Below are 11,697 nucleotides of genomic sequence, written 5' to 3' on the forward strand. Positions count from 1 at the left end.
ATTTAAAGATTCCTCAACATGTCCGTCCATCGGTCCGTCCACAATAGCAAGACCAGACACAATTCTTGACGGATTTTGACAAAACTTGGTATGAATGTTCGTAATCACCCAAGGATTAACCCTATTGAAATTCAGAAGAATCGAAAAATAGTTAGTATAAGTTATTGCCCTTGTTCTTGAAAACACGTTCAATTTTTAGCTCGTAAACATCCTAGAAGGGACAATTCTTGATGGATTTTAATGAAACTTGGCATGAGTGTTCGTAATCACCCAAGGATAAACCTATTGAAAATCTGAAGAATCGAAAAATGTTTAGTATGAGTTATTGCCCTTATTCTTGAAAACGCGTTCAATTTTCTGCTTTTTCCCTAATTTATTAATAATTTAAATATGTTATGTGGAGCCGAGTATGAACAGCAAAGTACTAGCTGATCCAGTCCCTCCAACCAAATCTTGTGGTTTTTTATCCCGTAGATACTCTACTGCCTTTTGTCTGTGATTTGAGTCCAAAGGAGCAACAGCTGCATAACAGAATGCTTTCCATCCCTGGAATATTTACAAAATGAAAGTACAACAACAGGCCATGCATTAATATGAAGCCCAGATTGATGTCTGGTATATGTTCAAGTGCAGCAGTACATGTAAATTACTATCCTGCTCTTAGCTCAATTGGAGGTAATAATTGAACATCCCGATCTTTGTAAACCTGCATTAGATCAAATCTCAAATATCATAAGCCTGATAACAGTTTACTATCCTTTCTTTAAGTCTCGTTTTAAACTAGGGTGGTCAGGTGATGCCTGTAATACGCTGACAATATTGTCATCATTTTACAATTGGTTGTAACTCGCAATAGTGGTTTGAGCAGTGATTATCTGACTAATAAAACGTCTTACCACTGCCAGTTGTTTCATGTCACTGGGATCAGTCTGTTTATATTTGGGAGCTGAACTTGGATTGATCGCCCAGTCACATGTCTGCTTAATGCTTTTAGCCCATTCCTGGAAATTATGATGTTGAAATTTCTTAATTTTGCGCTGGATAACCTGGGGTATGCGACGTTCATGTGATCATAGTGTAAGAAGGTGATGAGAACATGGTCTCATAAAAACCCTGGTCTCGATCAAATTCATAGTGTTATGCTAATACTATTTCTTTCTTTCAAAACCCGAGGAGAAGAGATGTTATCATGGGAGGACACAAAATCACTGACAAATTGACCCTGGTAAATTTCATTATCGCGTGATCTTACCTGATCCACCCAATATTTAGATACAGCAGTGATAGGTATGACTTGAATTCCCACCAAACAACCATGTCTCATTGGGAACTTGTTGGGATCACAGGCCCAATCTAGAGTGTAAACATACCAGGCATTCTCAGCAATCTGACCAACCACACCAAACTGTTGTAGTATTGGGGGAAAATGTTGTCGATTATGTTGACGCACTTGCCAATACTCCCGAACAGACAGTATCTCTGTTGCCAGAAGGATCTGACCTGTATGCTTCATATTTTTGTCACCAAAAGCCTCCCCTAATGACGCCAGTCCATGGTAGCAATTTATGCTCTGGAATAGAAATGTGAAGATTTATTAATCAATTATATTGACTGTTGTCTGATAAACATAGAAAAGAGAATCAGTTTCTTCCCTTCGAATGAGACTGGCTATTGTAGCTGGGGTGTTAGTATTTATGTATAATTTCAACTGTCTATTGTTATATCTTACATCGCCTTTGATACCCAATGTGCACATGACAGAAACGATATTATTTGTTAAGTTATTAACACACAGTTGATATATACATATCAATAACTTTAGGGGAAGGATTTGTTCAATCTTACCTCAGGTTATATACATGATAAGTGGTTAACCAGTGTTATAAACCCTAACGAACCACAGGGGTTTTAGTCAAATGTAAGGCAGGCAAAGGGTTCCTTTATTTCAATAACCATCTGGGTTCAGGGTCACTCTTGGGTTAGCGGAGAAACATGTTGCACTAGAGTATGGAAAATCCGGGGGGGTGGGATCTCCCTTTTTGGTTTAGACTCGGGGTTATATTTATTGTTTAGTATTCAGTGTTAGTTAGTTAGGTTATTGGATGTAAATAAAGTGTTTGTTAATATTGTAAGCGTTAGTATCAATTGAAGGAGAGTGTCCGTATCCAGTCTCTTACAAACGACTATACAGTTTGTAAGAATGATCTACTTTGCAGTTTGCAAGTAGAACCCAAATAACAAGCATGCCAAAAAGCAGCCTGTCTACAGTCAGCTTGTCCAAGACAACAAGCAGCATGTCTACAGTTCAGAAAGAACCTGCCAATAAGCAGCCCGTTTACACTATGCCATAAAAGATTGTAGTGTGTTCCATAATACACCTACATCGAAAGGACCCTGATCGTCTACCAAAGGCAATCAACATATTTTGCATTGGTCAGAGTTTTGTTTATTCCTTACCTCAGAGGCAGATTCCTCTTGTCTATCATTAGGAACAATGCCAGTTGCCCAGGAGAAGCCAGTGTAGATATCTTTATGTCGGGCTACAGGGAATCTCTTGTCTTTATTGGACGGGTTACCAACATCTCGAGCCAGAGAATAAATCCTAGCTTTGTTTGCTGAAAATGTATCTTGGGTCAAAACGAGGCGTTGAAAAAGAATTGAATAGGTTTCAAATACAGATGAAAAAAATACACGTATATCTTTCAAAGACAGTGCTCCTCTCTGATCGCAATTCCAGATTAAATCTATACTGCTTAGCATCATTTAAATGTCAGTACCAACATGCTCAGACTGGAAGATCTTATCATTATCATATCTACATCATATGAAGTGTTCTTAATAAGTAGAAATTTCAACTCAACACGTCCATCAGATTAAAAGCTTCCAACTTACCAAGTCCCCAAGATTTGTAGTGTTTAACATAATAACTGATAGCATAAAGAAAATATCCAAGATGGAAATGGTGATCGTTATAATAAGGAAAACCATAATCTGTACCGTAACCTAGATCACCATCAGTCGCCCGGAGAAACAATCCTCCCCATACGTTATCATAGTGGAACTTCCATTTATTTTCAAGTGTATCTGCAATAAACATCCCATATTGGTTATGATAATAACAGTATTAGCTCTGTGGACTCTCCGAAATGGAAGCATAGTTGACAAATCCGGTCATAGAGTGGCATCAGGTGCTGTTGAAGAGTGACCCACAACCGCTTGTTACCTAGTTGGTTTTTGTATACCTTGATTTATTTTTCTTAGGCAAGTTACAGTTACATCTTGTTGATGCATGCGCTTAATTAATGTTATATGCCTTAATAAACCGTAATTCGCACACACAGCTAAGGATCAATGACTTGAACAATATCTTACCATGAATTCTAAGCCATTTCTCTAAACATGATTTGAGAGAAGAGTCAAGTTGGTGGAAATGGTTGGTTCCAAACGCCCTGGAAATACTGGCCAAACGAGATACCAAACCTAAAGCTTTACCAACATTATAACTATCAGAATGTGGACACACAGCGTTTAGGTTCACATTGGCTGCATCTCTAGCAATAGCATCCTTTATATCCTGAAGAATATGCATATGATAAATACAAATTATATCAATGTAATTATAAGCTTGACAAGAAGATTAGCTCTTCATATGCCATACACTGTTGAAATGGACGATCAGTACAGTACAATTTGAAGAATCTTGATTCTAATCCGATTCTCATATCAGATCTGAAGTCAAGTTTTCGAAAACTAAAACGAAGGATGTCTTGCAATGTGTCCCTAACTGCAGTACGAACATAAAAATTCCTGCATGTGGGTTGGTTGGTAGATGACAAGTTAACGTCCACTTTGAACAGAAGCTGATATCGCTGACTACTGTCAGGTCGAAGGACATAGCGGACAAACCCAGGCCTTTGAATTTGAGATTCAACAAAGTAATTCACAAAGACCTCATGAATATGCGTGAGAAGAAGATGAATAGCGATATTCATCAGTTTGTTGTGAACCTACCTTTAAATCGTGTGAACTGTGTTTTATTCTATTTATAGCACCAGAATCAGGTTCCATAGAAGCTGGTTGTAGATCGAGTTCCATAGACCAGTCGTTTCCTTCAAAACCTTTAAACCCGTACATGGTGTTTTTTAATTCCTTAGCGTGATGCTTCTGTAATAGCAGTACCTACAACAAAATCCGTGTATGCAGAAGGATAGATTAGTTCTGTTAAAAATGCGATTTCCACCAGTATTATTAGTGCAAAAGTATTTCTCTCGCAATAGAAGTACGGTGTGTAATTGGCTGAAAACAAAGTTTTTGTTGGGTGACATGATCGTATCCAATTGATAATAATTAAAAATGAAAAAATAAAGTTAATGTATGTGGAATAAGTAAGCGGATCTCGACTGATTCTGCATCCGACCTATTGATTAATAGCTTGTATGGTACGAAACAATCGTCAACAGAATACGTATTATGGTAGAAAGATACACCCGACTTACGTGATGTGGCATTGCAACCATTAGTAGCTTCTTGTTCATTGCCTCTCGTCCTGAACTGTCTTTAGCATTCCAGTCGAAACTCATATAGCCTTTATTCCTCGATTCACTGACACAGAACGAGACGTAGGGTTTGTAAGAATAGATGCCAGCATGGGCATCCAGAAAGTCATAATGGGACTTATCTCCTCGTGGACCAGCCCCTAAATATCCTAGTTGTACTAATCCACTGTAAGGTTTCCCGGAGTGAGAAAAGGTGATTATCCCATTGGATTGATCCACAGATCCTTGAACACTTTCCGAAAAGTATAAGACGAACTTCCTAGTCTGGTGGGGAAGGTCTGTTCCTGGTTCGTTCAGCTCCATCACAAATTTCTTACTAGCTGCCAGGTTGTGTACAATATTAGGTTTGTGTGTTGAACCAGAGTGTGGACTCTGTGTGTGGGTATTATGCGTGTTTCCTGTCTTCCCACTGTTAACAGAAGCTCCACCACAATGAACTGTATAAGCATCCTCAAACCAACGAGATCTGGGTAAGGTTGTGAAACCAATTACGTTAATTGCAACTCTAAATAGAAAATAAAGCAGAAATGAATAAAATCGAATCAGCTGCAGGGTGTCTTTAAAAGTTGATCCTTGTACGCGATCAAGTGACAACATTGTTGATTTATGAACGGAATTAGAAAGAATAACAACAGCATGGTTCATACCAATAAGGTAATTGATCCCTACAAATCAGTACAAAAGGTCTCTCTAGAGACAAATACCTGGTATGGTGCTAATAATGCTAAGGCTGCCCTCATCCTACATAGCTTAGCGACCATCCTAATATCACTCCCCCTTGAATTCCTTACCTAACAACATCTGAACTAACTTTCGTCTTGATTGTTATTTCGGATCCATGTCGAGTACAGGCAGAATTGGTACATTGATGCATTGCTGGCATACTCTTCCAGTTACTGGTTGTTTCTACTGCATACTGGATCTACAAATTGTTCAAATATTAGCCCTAGAGATGATCTGCAGGCAGGGTTAAGACACGGCAGGACACAACATGCTCAATATTAGGAATACAAATTTCGAACCAGATATGCTTAATGTTTTAAAATGCACAATAAATTATAAATAGTTCTGCGTCCTTAAAATTCGGGTCTTTAGGTAACAGAAAGTGACTAAACCGCGACCTTAAAAAGTTGATCTACCTTATTGATTCCAGGTATATTATTGCCTCCGACATCAACCCTGATTTCTAGATTTCGCTGATGATCACATTTTGCATTCAGACTAATCTCTTCTGGACTACGCTTCTCTATATCTGATCTCTTACCACTCCCCCCACACTGAGCTATTTGTGGGTGATCACCCCACGCCCAAGGTATTACATAATGACCAATGTAGTTCAGAGCAAACGCCATGCTACCTACATGAAGGAGAGTAGACGACATTTTATAACAAAATTTTAGTTCGATCCATAATAGAAAACTCAGTATTCAACAAGCAATAGCAATACAGTTGACCAGGAGATCTAAGCGTATATGCTTGATGATACGCACAGGCATTCATGCTGTTGAAGTATAGTACAGCAGTGAAAGAAACTTAAAATTTAAATTCAAATTTAACACTACTGCCGTGCTAGGCCGTTTTGCCGTTTCGAGCTGCCTGGAAATCATTATCACAACCTTTGGCACACAGGCATTCGTATCCCCCCCCCCCCCCCCGCCCCCCCAAAGTACAGGTATTTACCTGAAGCATGTGGTATTGTGATAGAAACAGTTTTACGATCGGACGAGAGGTGACAATGGTTGGAATCACAGGTTGTCATTCCACGTTGCGACCACGTAGGTTCAGATCGGGCTGCCCACTGAACCTTAGTAACATCTGGTATGGGTCTAGTGTTATGCAGGGTGATATGAAGATTGTCACTATGACATTCTCCTGACAGAAACCCGCTACCACCATCAGCCGCTGGAAAGATAACAAAAAATACAAGTAGCAAGACAGTGCAAAATAAACAGAACTTTTTCACAGAGTGTTGCGTAAAGAGAGCTTTTGACTAGTACTTCAGTAGAAGCATTGGGCTCGTCAAACCCTATCCAGTATAGACTATGCTGTAGCCGTGTTCACTATTATTACTTATGACTATAGACCCATAACAAACCTGATGGCTCTCCGGGGCAATCAAAATTGACCTTTTGTCCATTTATGGAGCTCAAACAATATGGTTTGACTACCGGATTAGCGTTCTTGATGATGTGTGTTGGCAAGGGAGCTCCTCTTACAACTGGCACCTGCAAAAATTAAAACCTGTGCCTAATAGAGTACAACTGTAAACCAAGTGGTGTAGCCCAAAAATCGAGGTGTATGTTGATTTTATTATCAACGAATAATATTACAGCAATAAGGCACATAGATTTTAATCCAGAGCTAGATTGTCTCTGTTGAGTGTATAAGCACGCCATAGTAAGGCAATAAAACAAATTCTGGATTACAAACCAAAGTTGTGTTCTTTTAGCAGAGGTATCCCCTGTTTTGTATAAAAAATTATTCTGTGGTGTTCTGAAAGAACTAAGCGGTTTATATTCAGGTGGAATATGATTGAATGAAAGATACCTCCATTGTGCCTGTGCTACCATGAAACATGAAATTTGCATACAAGTCACCAAAATCCGTTAATGTTGGCTCTCCGGAGCCAGTAATACCAATCCTAACACCAGATTTTCCTGTAATGAATTTGCAAAATATCATTTATTTTTCTTTGTTGTCAATAGACCAATTGCATTTGAAAGATATGCGAAAGGATCATATTCGGTCCATAACAATGCCCTTATTAGTAATCATACTTTGATAAAAAAGGAGAAGGAAATATTAATGCCCCGAAACCCTCTATAACAATAGTGGCTCTTTTGCACTTGTAATCCCCCCTCCCCATTTAAGCAGTCTACGCTTAAGGTCTGTAATAAACGAAAGTTAATTATTCAACAAACATTGTCCTAACCTGTGAAAACGCCAAGAGGATTTCCATCCGGTCCAGCTACCATTTGTTTCATGTTTGTTCCCAATGAGTCCAATCTGTTCCATGGTTCTCCAGCTTTCCATGCAGACTGCTGCTCCATGAAATCAGTTCGTTTTGGATCATTCCACCTGTCCATTGTATAGGCATCGTAGGTAACTCCACCTTTGTCCATATTAGCTGAAGCAGTCAAAGACAAGAAGCTGAATGTTGAGGGCAGATACCCTTGCAATATCTTCATGCTAGTGTAACAGGATCATGTAAACTACACCACTGACTCACATAGACGGCTTTATATAGTTACATCATTAAAGCAGACCTTAGCTGTTTATAAACCATTTTAAATGATTCTACGCATGCTTTTCATTCAGAAAGCTAGTTACATTGGTCATTTGATGCTATCCCTAGCTTACCTTCAAATGGAAAGAGTCGCATTGGAACGGGAGTCCCCTTTATCTGGTTGGTAACAAAATGGCCTGTAGGTAGTGGTCTGGATTGACGAAGATTGCCAACTCGTACTGGTTTAGCATGTCCGGATATCTCATTGTTAGCACCGAATATAGAGATTGGGTCTGTCGAGTCTAACGGATGTTCATCCAGGTGGACACAATCATTCAGATGTGGGAGTGCAGCTTCAACATTCACCCAGCCTGAAGAATAAATAAATTTATGACATTCCCCTTGCTAAAGTAAATGTTGTTCTTTTAATATCTATAATGCTAAGTATAATAACAGTGATACAAGTTGTTAGAAAATAAAAACAATTCCTTTGATTGCTAATGTCACCCATTCAAAGTCAGCGTTTTGTCATTTTTATCAAAATTTGGGTGTAATTTAAAAACAATTCTTCTGATTACTACATGTGGTTTGAATAGTTACCAAATGGACGAAGAGTGTAATTTAACATAACTTACAAATTACAAAAAAAAAAAAATATTTATAAATCATGGATCTGGTTTTCATTGTGACCGCCATGCCACAAAGTCTGTTATCAGTGCAATATCGGGCCCACGTCTTATCTCTTTATCTCATCACACTAAGACCCATTTACAGAATAAAAAAAAAAATAAAGAGATATTGGATTATGCGTCATAGAAATATGTTGAAGGATCCAATTTTTTTCAGAGACAGATCAGACCTGTATACTTACCGTTGTTTTCTGAGCGCCCTTCTGTCACAATACGTAATCATCATAGACCAGAATCCCTAGAATGACGGGAATAGCTCCTCTACTTTACTCCCCTACTCTAGTTTGATGCTTGTAGCACCTCCAATGAAATTTACTACAAGTGTCTTTATAGGCAAGATGTCCCTGCCTGGTTGTTGTTTGAAATTTATCTTGTAAGGCAGTGAAAATAGTTAAGTTCTATTCTCCTTTAAGTTAATTGTATTTAGTTGCTCAGTGTAGTACTGGGAAATAGTATACCAGACAAAAGCCAGATAATACTTAAAATAAGAGAAGTCTACAGACTCTAATATACATCTTGAACCTTTCCTTCAACTGACAGACGTATTGGACCACTAAAACAAAAAAGACCTTAGCCTGACTTAATTCATTGTTCTTAATTTTTGTTACAACAATGACAGTCATTACTGTTCAGTTCTTGTTTATTACCAGGAAGTAATCGACTTGATGTAAGAAGAAGTGTAAAGGAGTCCCTGGTGATACTGTTTGGAAACGCGAAGTGGCCATACTCCTAAATGATAATGTAGATTTTGGGTAGAATTTGGATATTAAAAACTCAAATCATTGCTACATGTACCGTGAAGGTTGCGAGATGAGCTAGACCCTCTTTAAGGATACCATAAACGAGTGCTATCTGCCGTTTAGATATAAATGATAAGAATACATGTCCTTAAATTCATATATTTAATTAACTGAAGCTGTTATTATGTTAGATATATGAAGTATATATTGTCTGATTGATCGATCATATCTTATTCAATTATGTATCATTTCAAATATTGGATGTTAATTAAGAGGCTATCAATTGGAGAGAGCTTTAAGGTTTACGATGTCTTGTAAGGGTTATATACAGTAGTCATACATTACTGGAAAAGTTTGCTTCTTTTGCAATTTAGAGACATCTCGAGGCACAGAGAAATAGATATCCTACCCCTTACTTCGTAATTAAGCATATAAAAAGGCAGATGTTACTACAGTTCTTCTAGTAAGCATTTTTGCTTATTTTAAAATGTATGTACATTTATAAGAAAATCATAGACGCAAAAAGGTTTACATTGAAGCGTTTACAAATCAAAGACACCATAAATCTTAGTTCGTGGAAGCGTGTATACGAGCTGTCATCGATGGTATAAAGAGATTAATATGGCTATAATATTGACCAGGAGCCAGTGGTCAGTGTAAAAAGACTGGCATGTAATCTATCTTTTATTGATTAAGGAATTACTTATATTGTCTCTCAGCTAGAATCTCAATTTCACCACTTTACTTTTCACAATGAATATACCAGATAAGTCTTATAAGCTATCAGGCCCCTCCGAAAGAATTGTCGAGGTGGCATTTCTGTCCATGCTATGGACATCCACCACATTCAACATGGGATGATGTACTATCGTCAATTTGTTTTTCTGAAAACATTCTCTCTTGGGTTTCTTCATAGTAAAATTCATCTTTCAGAGACGCAAGACCTCTAACTTAATTTATTATTCCAACATAGCACGAAAAAAGTGGACGAAATTCAGTTTTATTTCAAGTGCCCAATGTGATGTGGAACTCCTCATTTTCTTTTTATATCTTGCTCAATAATAGTTTCATGCCTCAAACTGACATTTCCCCAGCCACTATCTGTATCTGATTAAAGACTCAAATCATCTCGGAAATGAAATATGAAATCCAAATTTATCAATACAAATCCATAGAAAGTTAAAAATTGATTTTTCTTTTCACATGGAACTGTCTGGCACAAGTCAAATGATAATGACCAGAAAACAGACGTATGGAAATTATGGAAATTGAGAACTGATCATTCCTTGCTTATCTCTTATTGAACAAATGCTACTCAAAGTAATACAATGTTCAAAATTTAATGATACAGCGAGCCTTCGTCTAGCTTGCAGTTCAGATGATACCTTAACTGACCATGATTAACTTTCAGAAACACTTGGGCAAACGAGAATCATCTTTTACAAAGGTAACAAAATGACCACAATACTTGTAAATCATGTAATTGAGAGCTGACATGGTTCTATCTATCGAACAAGCAAGCTCACCAAACTCCTACCCCTCGTTAAACAAGACTAACTGTTCCATAAACAGATAACAGTGCTGGTACTGGAGCAGACCATCCCCTTGTTTGTTATCTCGTTACGTTTGGTGTTAACAAACAATATTAGGCTGCAATAGTTGACGTCCTTTGTTTGAAATGCTGGTAAGGTGCGATGCTTCTGAAAAACAGCTGTATTGCAGTTGATCAAACTGATTAAACCTAGTGGTGCCTTGGTGACATGCAATTTTTAACATTTGTGAAAGGGAAGTTTAATGCAACTCCTATCTCATTGTGGTCGAACAGAAACGTTTCTCTGAATGAACATTAATTATGAATAATTGCTCTCTATTTTACATGTAAGGTGACATATTTTAACGTTATTAATAGATTTCCGAAAAGTCAATCACCAAGTTTCTATATAGTTATGTGATATCAAATATTATCTCACACCACCTACATAAAAAATCTTATAGCGGTAAATTCGAAAAAACCTCGTTCCAACTCTACCGGATATTTAGTTTCACGCGAAGTTATCATGCGCCAATAGCTCGGTTCCATATTTGGTATCAATGGAAGCAGACGATAGTGCTATTATTTCTAAATAAGGTAAGAGAATATATTTCTACATGTTAGTGACACCCCGGGGAAACATTTGCTATGATTATGACACCCGGTATCATTTCTGTTTCCGCTCACGATGACGTCTGCGTCGACGTCTGCAAGTGTTGAGATCACGTGTGTTCAAGTAGTAACATGAAGTTTTCTTAAATAACATGAGCCTAATGGCCGTCTTCCAGTATATTGAATAGCAGATTGGTTTCTGCATGACTATGATGTGGAATTTGCTTGAAACTGATTGTCGGTTGTCACGCCATTGTTGATAGTTTTGGTGGTAAAACATTCGCTGCCATTCCTAAAGATGAGAGTCATGCCGTATCGGTTTTTTCGCCATTGAAAACAAGGA

At 37.8% G+C, this 11,697-nt stretch overlaps 1 protein-coding gene across 1 annotated transcript; it reads right to left on the reverse strand.

Moving 5' to 3' along the window:
• Positions 1-359: 359 nt before the first annotated feature.
• LOTGIDRAFT_237425 (hypothetical protein) lies at positions 360-8,486 on the reverse strand. Its single transcript, XM_009046774.1, has 16 exons — positions 8,418-8,486; positions 7,917-8,153; positions 7,489-7,683; positions 7,104-7,213; positions 6,652-6,781; positions 6,237-6,458; positions 5,696-5,913; positions 5,348-5,478; positions 4,497-5,061; positions 4,012-4,179; positions 3,373-3,574; positions 2,893-3,084; positions 2,458-2,615; positions 1,253-1,570; positions 897-1,001; positions 360-546 (listed from the first exon to the last, which is right to left on the reverse strand). The coding sequence occupies exons 1-16, from the start codon at positions 8,476-8,478 to the stop codon at positions 394-396; spliced, it is 3,165 nt and encodes a 1,054-aa protein (XP_009045022.1). The 5' UTR covers positions 8,479-8,486; the 3' UTR covers positions 360-393.
• Positions 8,487-11,697: the final 3,211 nt, after the last annotated feature.

The sequence above is a fragment of the Lottia gigantea genome (genome assembly GCF_000327385.1).
Source record: "Lottia gigantea unplaced genomic scaffold LOTGIsca_106, whole genome shotgun sequence".
NCBI lineage: Eukaryota > Metazoa > Mollusca > Gastropoda > Lottiidae > Lottia > Lottia gigantea.

What these genes read in the sequence shown, in the direction of transcription:
- LOTGIDRAFT_237425 (XM_009046774.1), bottom strand. Translation starts at nt 8,478, where the DNA reads ATGGCGGTCACAATGAAAACCAGATCCATGATTTATAAATATTTTTTT. An exon ending in ATATACCTGGAATCAATAAG is followed by an intron (nt 5,479 to 5,695) that starts GTAGATCAACTT and finishes AACAATTTGTAG; the next exon opens with ATCCAGTATGCAGTAGAAAC. An exon ending in CTACAAATCTTGGGGACTTG is followed by an intron (nt 2,616 to 2,892) that starts GTAAGTTGGAAG and finishes ATACATTTTCAG; the next exon opens with CAAACAAAGCTAGGATTTAT.